The sequence below is a fragment of the Polypterus senegalus genome, chromosome 13 (genome assembly GCF_016835505.1).
Source record: "Polypterus senegalus isolate Bchr_013 chromosome 13, ASM1683550v1, whole genome shotgun sequence".
NCBI lineage: Eukaryota > Metazoa > Chordata > Cladistia > Polypteriformes > Polypteridae > Polypterus > Polypterus senegalus.
The window spans coordinates 154,714,925-154,731,318 of NC_053166.1; the positions used below are offsets into that span (position 1 = coordinate 154,714,925).

At 47.6% G+C, this 16,394-nt stretch overlaps 2 protein-coding genes across 2 annotated transcripts in view; one reads left to right on the top strand and one right to left on the bottom strand.

Moving 5' to 3' along the window:
• The window catches only part of tecpr1a (tectonin beta-propeller repeat containing 1a), a 52,860-nt gene extending 39,248 nt beyond the window's left edge, over nt 1-13,612 (top strand). Inside the window, exons 13-25 of the mRNA XM_039776252.1 lie at nt 6,735-6,884; nt 7,019-7,176; nt 7,949-8,076; nt 8,211-8,307; nt 8,598-8,694; nt 8,863-8,942; nt 9,778-9,834; nt 9,912-10,089; nt 10,173-10,308; nt 10,382-10,474; nt 10,578-10,684; nt 11,043-11,162; nt 11,271-13,612. Of these exons, the coding sequence (XP_039632186.1) occupies nt 6,735-6,884; nt 7,019-7,176; nt 7,949-8,076; nt 8,211-8,307; nt 8,598-8,694; nt 8,863-8,942; nt 9,778-9,834; nt 9,912-10,089; nt 10,173-10,308; nt 10,382-10,474; nt 10,578-10,684; nt 11,043-11,162; nt 11,271-11,405 (1,536 nt within the window). The 3' untranslated portion in view covers nt 11,406-13,612. The remainder of the gene's footprint in view (nt 1-6,734; nt 6,885-7,018; nt 7,177-7,948; nt 8,077-8,210; nt 8,308-8,597; nt 8,695-8,862; nt 8,943-9,777; nt 9,835-9,911; nt 10,090-10,172; nt 10,309-10,381; nt 10,475-10,577; nt 10,685-11,042; nt 11,163-11,270) is intronic.
• Nucleotides 13,613-13,710: 98 nt separating this feature from the next.
• Nucleotides 13,711-16,377, bottom strand: bhlha15 (basic helix-loop-helix family, member a15). The gene is made up of 2 exons (XM_039776254.1): nt 15,587-16,377; nt 13,711-14,624 (listed from the first exon to the last, which is right to left on the bottom strand). Exon 2 carries the CDS (start codon nt 14,614-14,616, stop codon nt 14,107-14,109), a length of 510 nt encoding a protein of 169 aa, XP_039632188.1. The 5' UTR covers nt 14,617-14,624; nt 15,587-16,377; the 3' UTR covers nt 13,711-14,106.
• Nucleotides 16,378-16,394: the final 17 nt, after the last annotated feature.

A 16,394-nucleotide genomic window follows, 5' to 3' on the forward strand; every position in this document is an offset into this window, starting at 1 on the left:
CAGGCTGTCTCCTTTCCTCCTCCAAGACTTTGTCTTCCTTCGCTTCTGACTCCAGCCATCAAATGGAGGGACGTGGCCCCTTTTATAATCACCCGGATGTGCTCCGGGTGCCTCCCGACACTCTTCCGTGGGCACTCCCCAGTGTGGCAGAAGTGCCGTCTGCGCACCTGGAAGTACTCCGGGTGTCCCCGATCCTCTTCCCCCCAGCACTTCCGCCACACCCGGTCCAGGGCTCCATAGTCATTGGGGCGTCCCCTGGCGGTGACCGCGGGCCCCTTCAGCGTTGAGCTTCAAAGCTCTGTACTCGTGGTCCCCATAGACACCAGGGCGGTCGCCCCCACGTGGTATGGGGGAGGCGTAAGCCCTCCTCTGGTCCTCTGGGGTGTCCCGGCCGGGTCGCCCAGCCACCTGTGACACATGGCAGGTATTGGGTTTCTACATTCTGAGGAGGCTTGCTGCTTCTTCAGGACCACAGGCCACCTGAGTTACAGTTGGTCACTTATATAGAGTGGTACAATCCACTGGCACACCACCAGAGTAAGAGCTTGTCCGAGTGTAGTGTGCATTTATCTGAGCTATGAGGTTGTTCTGCTGCTTTTGTGGCAGTTTGAAGTTACATCTACAAGTTGAGGACATCTTGTCATTTGTTGTAGGATGTTTTGTGAAAGGCTTGCCTGGGTCGCATATTTGTGCAGGTTCTTGAGGCTGTAAGAACATTTTGGGAACTTTCTGTAACAGTTTTGACTACAACAGGGCGTTCAGCCAAATAAAGCTTGCCAGTCCCTATTCATCTCTTCTTAACTTGACATTTGAAGGTCCTCAAAGTACGACTCCTCACTATTATGATTCAGGTTATGTTTCTTCATTTTATTTTGATTTATAACATTTTCTTACACTTGCTAAACATTTTCTTTATTCTTGAAATTTTAGTGGTTTAGATAGTTTCATTTCTATCATTATACTTTGAATTTATTGTGTTACTTCTTTTATTATATTCATTTAATCATCTGTATTTGCCTTTCTCGTGACACCATTTTGAAGTTGTAATGAGTAGCTCCGTTTTGATTTCCTGTAATCTTGTTGTTAGGATGTTGCAATGTGTGTCATCATCAGAGAGGTTCTGTTTAAACCAGCTCTGTGCTGTAAGCGACGTCCAAGATTGTGGATGATCAAACCGTTTGGTGTGTTCTTAGTAACGTGGTGTTCTACTTCTGACTTCCAGTGATGATTTAGTTTCTCAATTTATTGTTGACCTGGTTTAGACTGTTTGCCCATTTTCATTTCATTTCATTTCTTCTTGTTAAATTGTGCCACGCTTACATTATTTGGCAGAATAGCCGTACCACCTTTCCTTGATTCCCTGTGTGAAGGGAAACTTTTTAAGGTTTGTCTGAAGTTTCAACTTGACCAACTCCCCTCTGTGCCCCATCTTAGATGTGAAGTTCATTTAGGTAAATCATTAATCAATAGGTTGTCGGCGAGCTTTCAGTCCCAATGCTTTCAACGTACCTAAATGTTTAAGAATGAAAAGTCAAATGTGTTACTTTAAGCGGCCTAGCTTTCCTATAGGAGTAAAGTCTCATTAGGAAAGCCATCTTCCATCTGAATCAGGAAGACACAAAGGCACGATTGCTTCATAGCAGTACAAGCACTTGTGACACTTGAGGAAGGCAGTAAGGACTCGGAGAGTCTCACGTTAACGAAGGGCCTTCACCTGCTGGTCTTTTGCCTGCACACTAAATTCTTGCTGAGGTGGTCTGTGGGCCTAACTGCCTTCCTCAAGTGTCATTAGTGTTTGTGTCTCCTGCTTCAGGCGGAAGCTGGCTTTCCTAACAAGACTTTACTCCTATTGGAGAGCTAGGCCACTTAAAGTAACACATTTTACACTTTGAATTCTTAAACATTTAGGCACGTTGAAAGTGGCCAATGGAAAGATACTAAAGTAAAGTTTGTTCATATTTGCTCGTGTAAAGGTTGTTTCGAAACGAAATAAATTGGATTTGAGCAGCAGAGATGATGTTGATTCCTTTGGGGACAAAGCAAAGTGAGAGGTTTTTTTGGCCAATGTGGTCTGGAACATGGAGATCGGAATCCCACTCTGCCATTGCCAATATGTAAACCATTGTCGGGCAACCGGTGCGCGGAATTTTCTAGGGGCGCCGCGAAAACTTTTGTAAGATATTTAAAATTGCTAGTGTTTTTGAACTTTTGGTTGATTAGAAAGATTGTAACGGCCGACCCCTTTACCCAGCCGGCAGCTACACCTCTAAGACCTGTGGCCTGGATAATTTACTGAGAAATCTAACTATCAAGCCGTACTTCTACACAATTAAACTTTTCCCCACAATCGACGGTATAAATGCAAGTACGCAAAAGCAGGATGTAAAATTAAACGGATTAAATGTATTAAATGAAACAAGACATGCCACAAAACAGATATAAATATAAATATCCCTCCACCCCAGCAACAACAAGACAGCACCAAATATAAATACAAACACCCTCCCTTGTCCCTGTAACATATAACACACAACACGAACAACAAAATGACTGATAAACAGAATGATTGTGAACTTGAGTCCGAATATAAAAAATGTCCTGAATACGGATGACTGAACTAGCGGCAATTGTGGTGTTTGATTTTCCTGGCGATTGGAGCAACCTCACCGTGATTCCTCTGCGTATGGTGGATGGTGAATCGACCCCGGGGTCTCAGCAGATGCAGGTTGAAAGACAGTCCGGAAAATGGTCTCCTTTCATCATCCGTCCTCCTTTACGGGGACGGCATTAACTGATACACATACAAACAGCAAACGGGACAATGAAACGAGACGCACTCAGAACTGACAATTAAACACTAACTATGTGGCCCCGCTACAAGATAATGTTTAAAAAATATATATTTTATGTTGGAAAAACAGATAACGGAACACTTACGGAAATGAAGTCTAAGAAACGCGAGAGACTTCAAATGATTGACAAGGAAATGCGCGTCTGTCTTTCGAAAATTGATCCTCGCATCAATCTCATATGTGCTGAAAAACAATCTCAATGTTCACATTAATTAAATTTAAGATTTATCCTTTGATTCCTTTATTAATAAAATGTCTTTCAAACTTGTAAAATGAACTGTTTTTATTGGCGATTGTCCATAGATTGTGCAAATGTGAAATTTTTGGACTTAGTGCGCCGCAACTCAAAAAAGGTTGCCTTTCACTGATGTAAACCAAACTTGTGTTTAAGATTCTTACCGATGTTACCAAAGCCACACCAGATTTCAATCTAAACTGCTCCAAAGAAACAGGCAGATGGCTACCAAATCTTAGCGCGTGAGAACAGGGAGATTGGGATGGCAAATACAGAAGTTCATCTTTTAAAAATTCTTCAGATTCTGACAGATTGCTTCCAAACACAGGGCTGTCGTAACCGTATAGTGTAGTCAACCTTCACTGTGAGGAATTTGAAGCTTTCTCTATGGATAATCAAAGACATTGTGCTGCTGCGTAAACCTTGAACAAATCCTCTTGCTCCACTATTCGATTTACAAGAGACCCCACTAAGACATTGTGGTATTCCATGGGCTTCCTTTAGCTGTTTTTGTTCAGGATACAAGCTAACAAGTTGAATGGGTCTTTTTATTGCCATAATAACTTTTGGTTTAATATCTCTGGTTTATGCCTTGTGGAAGGGACGTATCAGTTTCAGTAGGTTTGTAGTTTAGAAGATAAGAACATACATTTGGCAAACGAGAGGAGATCATTCAAGCCATCAAGACTGTTTATTTAGCTCTACAATAAGAGCTAAGCTGTCCCAATATCTAATCTAGACCCTTCTTAAAGGTTTGTCAAGGTCTCTGTTTCAGCTCCATGTCTCAGTAATTTGTTCCAGATTCCTGAAACTCTTTGCATAAAGAAGTGCTTCCTGGCTTCAGTCTTAAATGCACTTCTCCTTAATTTCTGCTGATGTCCTCAAGTACGGGATTCACTCTTAATCCCATCTACCGTATATACTCGCATATAGTTCTCCCGCGGATGCGTCGGGGCTTGATTTTACCGTATAATTTCTGGTATTTTATAATGTCAGTCGTATAAGTCGAATGTGGAAAACTCATGCTATTGGTCCAAGAGATTGTAATAAGCTAACGCCCACCTGAGAGAGTCACCACGGATCACATGGCCTTTTTTTTTCTATGTATTGTGCCTACGTGACCACACGGTGATACCCAAACTATTTCGAAGCAGCGTTTGCACTGATTTGTGTTTTTTTGTATCTCACACCCTCATACAACTTTATCGTAAGAGCATCCCTTATTTATGATGGATTGTTCGATCAGATGGAAAATATGAAGCTGATTTTAAATTAAACGTTGTTTAAGTAGCAAAAGAAATTGGTAACTGTGCAGCTGCAACAAAATTCAACTTGTCCGAGAAAATGATGCAAGATTGGAGGAGGCAAGAAGATATTAAAAAAAAAAAAAATTTAAGTGTCACGTTTTTGAGTCGGGGTCGGATTTTATGATCGATTTTTCAGGTTTCAAGACCCGACTTATACTTGAGTATATAGGGTACTTTATTAATGCCTCTTAGGATTTGAAATACCTGGAGTAGGTCCCGGCGCGGTCTCCTCTGCTCGAGACTAAACAGCTTTAATTCTCAGTCTGTCAGAGTAGGACACGTCCTCAAGTCCCATGATGCACTTGGTTGCTCTCTTCTGCACAGCTTCAAGTGCTGCTGTTATCCTTCTTTGTGCCGTGGGGACCAGAACTGCTCACGATACTCCAGGTGTGGCTCACTAGCGCATTTAGTAGTTTGAGCGTAACGTCCCTTGGCTTATATTCAAAGGTTTTTTATGATGTAAGCTTACATTTTATTTGCCTTTGCGTCTGCATAAACCCTTAAATCCTTTTCAGAAGTTGCTTCCTGCAGCTCAGTGTCTCCCATCTTGTATTTATAACTGACTAGTTACTTGTTTCGCTCGCCAACGACCCCCGACCTGCGCTACACACCAGCATCTTTGCATCTCTGGCACTCGCGTATGTGGATTTCACTTTCACCAAACAACAAATCTTTTAATTCTTGCGGATACGCCTCTTCATTGGGAAGAAACGCTACTTTTCCCTGATGGCAACATGAAGTAGACGATCTACAAGTCTCTGACTTAAAGTTTAAAGCTGAACAATATCTATATACTTCTGTCATATCACCTATGTCCCTGTCGTATTCTCTTTTCGCTTTTAACTTTTCGTCAATATTTGCATTGAATTTTGATTCCGTGTTTGGAATTACATCGTGACAACACAACGTATAACTGCCCGTGAGTGAATATCGTTTCTTTCACTCTACACGAACTCTGTCTGACAATAGCATTCACACAAATGAGAAATGATTGAACTGTGTGCGTGGTTGTAAATGTTTTAGATGTGGACGGGACTTTTCCAAATCTCTTTGCATAAAGTCTTTTCTCGTGGGATTTCACTTTCACCAAACAACAAATCTTTTAATTTTCGAGGATACGCCTCTTCACTGGGAAGAAACACTACTTTTCCCTGATGGCAACACGAATTAGACGATCTACAAGTCTCCTACTTAAACTTTAAATCCAAACAATATATTCGATCTCTTTTTGCTGTTATGTTATTTCACCGAGTAATAATTTCCATTTGTTTGCGCTAATGCGATCTTTCCTATCATTTTTTTTGAGACTTGAGAATTTTCGTTCTTCCATTATCTCTAACCTGCTCTGCATGTGTATCGCGGCAACATTTTTGAACCTCTTTACGACGTTCTACTTTGTCATCTACTCTTTGTATTTTATTTCCGGCCCTGGGTGTGATTAAATCTCAAGGCACAAAGTCTTGCTTCGCAGGACTTGAAATTCGTGTCTCTTCGAGAAAGTCACGTCTCATCTCTCTTCCCAAGATTTTTTCATTAGAATAGAGAGTTGTCCCTTTTGCCCCACGTGTGGGACTTTGCACTTTTCCCCATTAAACTCCCATTTTCCAGGTGTTCACCTAGTTCTGAAGTTCTTGTCAGGTCTTTGTCATTTATTTTTGCTGCCTTTTCAGTGTCTGCCATGTCTCCAGTTTCAGTGTCTTCTTCGAATTTCACAAGTTTACTAACTTTACCAGAATCAGTAATATGTAAATCAGAAAAAAATAATGGTCAAAGGACAGACCCCTGAGGGAACCCACAGATGACCTCTCTCCATTCTCCTCTTATCTGTGCTCTTTGTCTCCTGCCCGCTAACCAACTAGAAATCCAGGCAGTTCTTAAAGATGGCCTGAACAGGTGTGTGCCAGTATAGAAATCTGTGAGGCACACTGTGGTGCACATGGGTGTGTGTATGTGTGTGGGTAATGAATAATTGGAAACGGAAGGATTCTGAAGTGTGTGTGCATGTCTGCCAGTGCATATGTGTGAAAATATGCAGCCTCTGTATCTGGTGCATTTTAAATGTGTGTGCAGCCGGCTGCTGTGCGAATGGCTATGTGAATGTGACGTGTGTCGCCTCAGGCCCACATGCGTATGTTTGTGTTGGTAGATCTGTGTGAGAGCGTTTGTGGCTCAGCGGGCATGGACATGTGTCAGCCTGCACACACTATTGTGTTTACATATTCTTAAGAGTGAGGAGGGTTCCTGTTTGAGAGATCCTGCTGGGCATAGCCTGGTCAGAGCAACCATCCCATGAGCCCTCGGTTTCAACTCCATGCTCCCTGTTTTTCATGTTTTTCATAGTATCTCCATGCTTTTATCAACGAGGTGACCATCCTTGTACCTGTGGTTAGTGATACCAAGCACACATTTGCTATTTACACCCCAGAAAGAACAAAGCAGAGGTGGCCTATCCGACTGGCTGCTACAACCGAACAGGAAATGTACGACTGGGTAGGTTCTGCCGCTTTTTTTCTTTGATTCGGGTTTTTCTTATGTACGTATATCATTTGCGCAGAAAGTGCCATTCAGTGCCATCACTCACTGTCTGTTAGCCTGACAGCCCTTGTCTGCTCCCTTTTTTGCAGCTGACCCTTCTCAGTCTGTCCTGCAACGAGTCACGAGGAATCCAAGGGGCTCCATCAAAGCATGCCATTTGGTCCACAACCTGCAAAGGCGACATTTTTGTCAGCGAGCCCATCCCCAGTTTGGAGGCTTCACCATACCCCTTGCCCTGTGATCAAATGTAAGAGAATCAGTTTGCATTTTTTTTTATTAAGCAGTAATAATAGAGAGACGCAACTCACTAAAGGGGGCTTGCCTTGTGTCCCTAATCACAGCCGTCTGTGCCGCTAGCCTTGACCTTCCTTTCTGGCTTGACTCTGAAGCGATGTCGCAGTCTCCTCGGTGTTTCCCAGCTGAAGTGTTCTGCCCTGCATGCCACCTACAATATGTTCTGTCAGTCATACTGGCCCATAGCACACAAGCAACCTTTATTGTATGTATCACCTTTACAGGATTGGCATTCCTGCCACCATCAAAAAACCTCACACTGTTCCAGGGTGTTGCTGAGGTATCACCCGCTGCACTCTGGTCCCAATCCAGGTGGTTCCTTGTGTGGTGGGCATGCCCCCCAACCTCACCTCACCTTTTCTAGAGTGAACACTCTCCCAAGGCACTTTACAAATAGTTTGCTTGTTTACGTGGCACACGGGCAAGTTAACTGCTTTGCTCAGGGTCACATGGTGAATCATAGCTCGGGGCCGAGTCTCCACTTTCTTGTCCACTGTAACATACTGCTGCCCAGGTTAAAGGTGACAGTTTGATGATGCATCTCCTGTGTGGAGTTGCATTTTTTTCTGTCATCTGCCTGCAAATTTGTGCGAGTTTTGCTAAGGGTGGCATCATGGCAGGTTCTGCTCTCCATTTATGGGGACACATGCTCAGATCGAGAAGAAGCTTTTGTTGGGGCAAAGGACAAGTAGAAGTCAAATTACTAATGTTGCCTTCTGCTACAGGTACTGGCAACAGATCGGTGGGCACCTGCATCTGGTAGAGTGTGGCGGTCCAGGAATTGTCTGGGGCATTGGGTATAACCACACAGCCTGGGTGTACTCAGGCGGCTACGGGGGAGGCTTCTTTCAGGGTGAGTTTTGCCCAAAGGTTGCCCTCTCATTAAATCACTGCAGGCGCACACTGGACAAGTCAACAGCTTTTGACGCCATAAGGTACAGAATTTATAAACCCTACTCAGCTGTTTGTTCTGCCTTTTGCCCACAGGCCTCTCCAGCAGCAACGTCCACCCCCAGACAGATGTCAAAAATGTTTACATCTATGAGAACCAGCGCTGGAACCCCGTGACGGGCTACAGTAGCAGGTTAGGTGCCCAACGGCTTGTACCAACGTGGTTTTAACAGTCATAATTTGGATTAGAATGACAAAGACATGCAGGTTAGGTACATTGGCGATCCTGACCTGTCCCTAGTGTGTGCTTGGTGTGTGTGTGTGTGTGTGTGTGTGTGTGCCCTGCGATGGGCTGGGGATTTGTTCCTGCCTTGCGCCCTGTGCTAGCTGGGATTGGCTCTAGCAGACCCCCGTGACCCTGTGTTAGGATATACGCGGGATGGATAATGACTGACTGACTGAAAGTGACCCCCTCTCTCACAGGGGCCTGCCGACTGACCGCTTTATGTGGAGTGACATTTCTGGCTTGCAGGAGTGCACCAAGACAAACACTAAACCTCCGTCTCCCCTGTGGACCTGGGTAAGAATGAGCCTTTTTTTGTTTGGTGTTAATAAGGGGGGGTAACCACATGTTGGCCAATGCAGAAAGCCAAAGTGTGAGTAGAACCACCTGGGAGGTCAGTCCACTCGGATCCACCTGGTACCTTAACACTCTGCTCATAATGGAAGAATTGTGTCTCACTGGCAGGTGTCTGACTGGAGCATCGACTACAACTCTCCCGGTGGAACAGACCGAGAAGGCTGGCAGTACGCTACTGATTTCCCCGCGTAAGTAGCACAGGAGAGGAAGCTGGGCCTTTGTTTTCTTGCCCTAACCAACAGTATTTTCCAGAATGGCACTGATTTCCATAAGGATAGGGTGGGGAGATGTTTGGCTCAGGGGATTGATTTGCTAGGATGCCACCCACTGGTTGGTTTCCAGGGCAAAATGGAGATTGGCAGGTGAGACGGCATCATATCCTTCCCTGCTTTGCATCACTGTGCTGGAAGCACCCTGCTTCCCTTGACTGAAATAAAAACTTGAAAGCAGGCAGAGAGGGGTGTGGCTAAAGGGTACCGTGACCTGGCAGGTGGGAGGAGCTCCACTGGTGCGCATACGGCTGAAGGACCGGCGCCAGGCCTCAGATCCGCTGCTCTGTCAACATCCTGGAGGCCGACCTTGCTGCGCCGGTAGAGTTTGTTTGGCTGCTTTATGTTAACCATTTCAGCACTCAGGGCATCTCCTATCAGGCCCTCAAGAAGGCAGAGCTTCTCGTCTGTGCCCTCTGTCTGGAATGTTGTATGGCACTCCATAGAAAACACCATGTGGTGTCTGCCCTAGCCTGGTCAGCAGGGCATTGCCAGTATACAACAGACTGAACAGCGAGGACTGGTAGGAAGGGCTTAGCTGGTAAGGCAGAGTCATAGGAGGGTTACAGTCTCGTTGGTGGGGGGGTTACTATGGGTGAGCGGCTGAGGGGCCCATCTGGTCAATTCAGTAATTAAAGGAGAAGTTCCCTCCCCTTTTCTCATTGTGGTCACTTTGGGGGTCCGCTCTGTGATTAGTGGTCTTTTTTTGAGGTCAATGTGAGCCCTTCTTTTTTTTTTGGTTGCCTTTTCCCAGGACATACCACGGACACAAGACGATAAAAGATTTCGTGAGGCGCCGGCGATGGGCAAGGTCAGTCTGCCTTTTGTCTTCTCTCCGTGCCATACTTGGACGTCTTTAACTCAAATCCTTCCCACTGTGCTTTGCAGGAAGAGTAAGATTTCTACAACTGGCCCGTGGCTTGAGGTCCCCCCCATTGCGCTGTGGGACATTACCATTCAGCCCTGCTCGTCCGCCCGGAGTCCTGATGAGCACGTGTCTGTATGGGGCATCAGCAACAAAGGTGACGTCCTGTGTCGGCTTGGCGTCACACAGCAGACCCCGGCGGTAGGTGGTGTGCATGTTGTTGGGGGCACTTGGACCGCCACTATCTCCTTGGAAAGTGTTATAACTTGTGGTTTTCTGTTTAGGGCACTTCCTGGCTTCACGTGGGCACTGATCAGCCCTTCAAGTCCATCTCATTAGGCAGCTGCAATCAGCTGTGGGCAGTGGCGAGGGACGGCTCAGCTTTCTATCGGGGCTCAGTGTCCCCTCAGAGTCCCGCAGGTGAGACCCCTTACCACAACTTGTCACTGCCTGTCATTACAGTAATGGCCAACCTCTAGTTTTTCTTTTGCAGGAGACTGCTGGTACCACATACCCTCTCCTGACCGACAGAAACTGCTGCAGGTCTCCGTAGGGAGGACATCTGTCTATGCTGTGGATGAGAACGGTACTGTGCCACCTAGGAACGTTTCTTTGATTGATGGGACAGTTTGTATCCTCACGGTGCTCTCCTACTCATTACAGAAGTGTCCCTTTTGCCCTCTCTTTAGGTAACTTGTGGTACCGCCATGGCCTTACACCCAGTTACCCGCAGGGATCCAGCTGGGAGCATATCTCCAACAACGTGCGTAAAGTGTCCGTGGGTCCACTCGATCAGGTTGGTGCTCAGCCACAGCGGCCTTGGGCCATCGGGCAAGCAAGAGTCCTGTTTACCTGTTATAGTCATTTAGTCAGGCTCCAAAGATGCCCAGGCTGTGCCCTGGTCAAGAGCGGACTCACCATCGCCACCTTTCTAAACAGTGTCAGGGGCACTTGCAATGAGTCCTAGATGCATGGCCAAGCGTGCAAAGTGCCACATTGGGTGGCAGTTGTCCTCCCAGTCCTGACTTTGTTCACAATGAGTGCCAGGTAGCTTTGCATTGACAGCACAAGGTGGCTTTTAGAAGATTTTTCACTTGTGCCATCGTTGCCCCCCAATTGGCCACTTTTATTTTTTCTCTCCGTTTCCCTTGCAGGTCTGGATCATTGCTGACAAAGTTCAAGGGAGTCACAGCCTGAGCTGTGGCACAGTGTGCCACCGGGTTGGTGTGCAGCCCATGGACCCTAAAGGACAATCGTGGGACTATGGAATTGGAGTAAGTGAGGATCCACTTATATTGCATGTTTGTGCCCCCTTACTGCTTTGTGCCCACCTGTGTCTTACTAAAGCGGCTCTCTATCTTCTTCTTCTCCTCTTCCTTCAGGGCGGATGGGACCACATCAGCGTGCGAGCGAACAGTCAGGAAGCCCCGCGCATCAGCCTGCCGCTCCCCTCGGACAAGTCGAATGACACCCGTGGTGAGGCACCAGCAATCAATGGGCGTGTTGTGGGCTGCTAAGGAGCCGACCTTCAAACCCCCCACCCCAACACACACTCTCCTCATGTCCTCCATGTCTCAGCTTCAGTCTATCTTGTCATCGCCTTCATTTCAAATAACCAGCCTAAAATGAGGCCCCCCGTCCTGTACACTGCAGCCTCTTGTTTCTCCATGTAGCTGTAACTGACCAAGATGCCACGCAGCCGATGGCCGTACCCAGAAGGCACCGCTTTGTGAGTCTCCCGTGGAGTTTTCATGCTACACATCATGACTCTCTTTCTGGCTGCTGTCGTAATTAGGGGCTGCAATTGGAAAAATGGAGTTACAGGGTGGCAAAGGGGTGGGATGTTTGAGGAAAGATGATGCCCATCTGTTGAGGGCATCGTCGGCTGCTGAGGGTCACCACGGTGGGGGGGGCTGCTGAATGTTCTTTCTAGGGTGTGGCTGCCTACAGGGTGGTGTACTCTTAATAGCCTGGCACCCTTGAGGCTGTGCGGTGTGCATGGGTGGTGCTGCCTATAGGTGGTGCTGTTAGCCCACTGGGAGCGATGCCCATAAAAGCTTGATCACCTAGGGTAGGGTGGGTGTCCTGCCCATAATAGCTTAGTCTCATTCAGGGGGTACTGTTAGCCCCTGCATATAAAGAGCTATGCCCATCAAAATCTTCATCATGTGTACTAGCTGATCTTTGTGGGGTGGGTGCCCTTAATTACTGGTTGCTTTGAGGGGATGTTGTTAGTCATTGTGTGTAAGGAGCTATGCCCATGATAGTGTGCCTAATCACACTAGTTGATCTTTGTGTGGTGGGCACTATGCCCATAATAGCGAGTTCATCTCATGAGGGTACAGTTAGCTGCTAAGTGTCTGACAGTTCTCTGTAGGATGTAAATCTCCTAAAAATGTAACGACCACAGGGGGGCGCTGTGTGTAAAGAGCCAGGCCCTTAAAGGTCTAATCACATTAGGTGGTCCTTGTATGGTGGGGGCTGTACTTTGTGAAACTTGGTTTCCTCTGGGGGGCACTGTTAGCCCCTGCGTGTAAAGAGTGATCCCCTTATTAGTTGATTGTGGCGGGCACTGTGCCCATGATAGCCTGGTCATCATGTGAGGCTACTACAGTACCTATAGGGTGCAAATGTCACAAGAGTGGTGTTGCTTCAAGGGGGCACTCTTACCACTGTGGGGAAAAAAAGGCTATGCCAAGAAAAGTCTGATGATAGTCATAGGGTGGGCACCGTGCCCAGTCATCTCAAGGGGGCGCTGTTGGCCATTCAGTGTAAGGTAATTGCAGGGTTCTGGTGGTTACTGTTTAGGGTTTGTGTAGTTAGCACCGGGCACTTTTCAGTTAGTGTGCCTAAAGAGCCATGCCACTTTAACTGATCTTTGAAGGGAGGGCATTGCACCCTTAAATTGTTAACCACTATATGTAACGGACTACTCAGCCTAATCACATGCACTAGGTGGTCTTTGTAGGGTGGGCATTGAACTCCTAGTTGTCGGTCACCTCAGGGGGTGCTCTTGTGCAGCGTGTAAAGAGCTTTGCCCATAAACGCCTAATCACGTGTAACTAGCTGGTCATTGTAGGGTGGGCACCGAGCCCTTAATAGCCAGTCACCTCAAGAGGGCGCTATTAGCCACTATTGTCCTTCGGGTTTATGTCGCACAGCAGTGGCGTCACCATAGGGGGGCGCTGTGGCCATACAAGTCTGATTACTTTAAATGAGGCCTGTAGGGTGGTGGGCACTGCGATCTTCATGTTGGTATTGGCCTTTTGCCTTTAGAGGTTGCTGTTAGCTACTTTTTCTAGCACAATGGCAATGCCCTCTTTGACTGCGCATCTTGTGCCCTCCAGCGTGGACCTTTTTAGCTGCTTCAATCAAAATGGTGCATGCAAGGGCCTGGTCACCTCTGGAGCCCCGTGCTGATAAGAAAGAGCCTGGCATCTGTTAAGTGACAGGGTAGCACAACGCCACTGCCGTCGGCCCAGACCCTTAGGTTACAGAAAATGGCACAATCAGATGGTGCCCGTGTGGTGTGTTAGGTGCACTGGACACTGACGGCGAAGTGTGCGCAGCTGTGTGTGGCACTAGTGCCGAGTGACACTTTTGATTTTAGTCATAATGGCTCTTGGTATTTCCGTTTGTTGAGATTCTGTGGCACCTGTGCCAGCAGGATGAACTGGCATGGAAACTCCCTTCTCAATAAATGTTTTACTGCTGTTTGACTTGACTGCTCAGTGTTGCGTGTTTATGTCCAGCAGGGATGGTAAATGGGCACAGAATGGCACCCATAGTGCCCCCCGTAATCGCATAAACCGAGGAGTCAACTTGAGGTGAAAAACTGAAACTTTATTGAAATGTGAAGAGAAAGCGTCAGCTGAGCTCTGCCCGCTGCGCATCGTGCCAGCGCTCGCATCCTCTCTGAATGGCAGACTTTTCCAAAGCTGTGCCAACGGTGTGGATGGTAGGGCACTGCGGAGAGCGCCCTTGGGCATAGGGCCGGGCCCCCGGCGTGTATCGTCTCTAGGGGGGCTTTCGAGCAGACCCACGATCCTTCAAGGCACACGCGGCCATTTAATCAAGTGTCTCCATGTCGGGAGGTGCCCATCTCTCACCCTGCGGGGCACGGGTGCCAAGGGTGCACCCCCCACCACGGTGTCCATTAAGTCCAACAGTCCGTGGCGTCATCGGTTCGCCGTGACGCCCAAGCCTTCGCTGCCGAGGTCAGCTGCCCTCCCGATAGCCGGTGATCTGTGTCAGGTACTGAGCCAAGCGCTCGCCGCCGGACTCGTCCAACTCGGGCCGGCGGGACTGCATGAGTCGGGAGGCGCCTGCGCTGTCGCCGGCCACCGCTGCGGGCAGGACGCCGCTGGACATCTCCAGGATGATGCCGGTTAGGGACTTGATGTAGTTCTTGGCTAAGGTGAGGGTCTCGATTTTCGAGAGCTTCTTGTCCGTCTTGACGTGCGGGATCGCCTCCCGCAGCGCCTGGAACGCGTTGTTGAGTTTGTGCATTCGGTGGCGCTCGCGCTCGTTGCTCTCCAGGCGCCGGGCGTTGCGCTCCTTGCAGCTGCTCAGGGGCCTCCTGCGTCGGGCACTCGGCGTCGCGTCCTCGCTGGCGGTCTTCCTTCGCGGTCTTGGTCCGTCGGTGTCCGGCTCTTCCACCTGCAGCTCCCGGTCGGCCTCGATGGAGGACCTGCGGCTGAATTTGGAGGCTTTGCCTTTGGACTTCATGATGGGGACTGAAAACAGAAGAAGAAAAGAAAATTAGGAAGGAGGACGCGACGGGTGGAGACTGGAAAAGGCGAAATATTATCGAGGATAACCAGAAAACGCGCAACGAAAAGGATAAGGCGTTTAAACAAAGGCAGGCTGTGTGCGTTTGCCTTGCTGGAAAAGGCGCTATATCTATCTATCTGTATATCTATCTATTATATAGTGCCTCACATCTATCTATCATATAGCGCCTTTCACATCCATCTATCTATCTGTATATCTATCTATTATATAGTGCCTTTCATATCTATCTATCATATAGCGCCTTTCACAGCTTTCTATCTATCATATAGCGCCTTTCACATCTATCTATTATATAATGTCTTTCACAACTATCTATCTATCTATTATATAGAATCTCACATCTATCTGTCTAATTTATGTATATCGCGGTAGATAACCAGAAGTATGGCCTAAAGTGGCTGAAAAACAAATAAATAAACGAAACGAAAAGAACACGACGTTTACACAAGGAGCGGCTTTGTGGATTTTTAACAAGCTTGGAAAGGCGCTATATCGCGGTAGATAACCAGAAACAGCCCTACCGGGCTCTCTGATTCAGACTGAAAACCGTAAAGGAATGTAACTAAGTAGGACATAATGTAGGAAGACGTCGAGGCTGTTTGGTTTCATCGGGCATGGAAAGGCGCTATATCGCTTTAAGTAATCAGAAACTGTCCGAGTGGACCCCATGTTTCATATTGAAAAAAACGTTGAAGAACGAGTAACGTAAAAGGACAAGCGCGGTTAAACACCGAGGCTGTTTGGTTTCGTCTCTCTTCGAAAGGCGCTATATCGCTATAGGCGACCATAAATTGGTGGTCTCTAGTGCCCGACGCTGCCAGCAGAACTATAATGATCAATGAAGGGGCAGTCAATCCAAACAAAAAGGCACCGATCCTGCTTCTTTGGAAGCTGTTTCACCTACCTGGGCGGGGTGGCGACAGGGCAGACCTGCGTTCACAAAGGTGCACACAAGCAGGCGACAAACCGATCGATGGAGCAGGCGAGGACACAGGGGGCGGGCGGTCGCTACACCTCGCAGGTGCTCCGCAGAGCTGCCAGGTGCGGGTTTGCTCCACGTGTCCACAAAGTCGCCTTAAGATGCTTCCGATTGATTTCGGACTCCCCGCCCCTCCTCTACTGACCAATGACAGCTCGATGGGCGGGTCGTTCCTTCTCCGCTATGAATGCGAACAGCGGGTTTACAGTCAAACCTCAGACGAGCGGAGCCGCCCGCTCACGTTTCACCGTTTCCTGGTGTTTGTCGGGCCTCCTCATGTTTGTCATCATACCGCGCGGACCACCGTCACCCCATCTACGTTGTCATTCACCGATTTAAATCTCTTCCAGTGATTCTCCCTCCTAACAGCAGCCTCGTAATGTCCGTACACTGGGCAGAGGAGCCAAGGCAGCACCGCCGGAGCACGCAGGACACCGAATGGCTGGCCCATTGTGTGAGCACGAAGACGACACTTTGTTCTGAGTATACACGTGAAGGACGATGATGATGGTGGTTCATCTAGTTGGAGTCTTTATCCAAAGTGGTCTACAACATCAGGATGCATTTCAACTGGTTAGATGTGGGCAGACAGGTATGAAAGGCACCATATAATGGAAGGCAGATCGACGTGAGGAGCTCCTTATAATTAAATAAGACTCGAAAGTCAGGATGGAAGAGATTGAGAGATGTGAAAGGAGCAAAACAGTTACCTAGCTAGACGTGAAAGGCGCTA

Coding starts and splice junctions, on each gene's coding strand:
- bhlha15 (XM_039776254.1), bottom strand. CDS start 14,616: ATGAAGTCCAAAGGCAAAGCCTCCAAATTCAGCCGCAGGTCCTCCATC.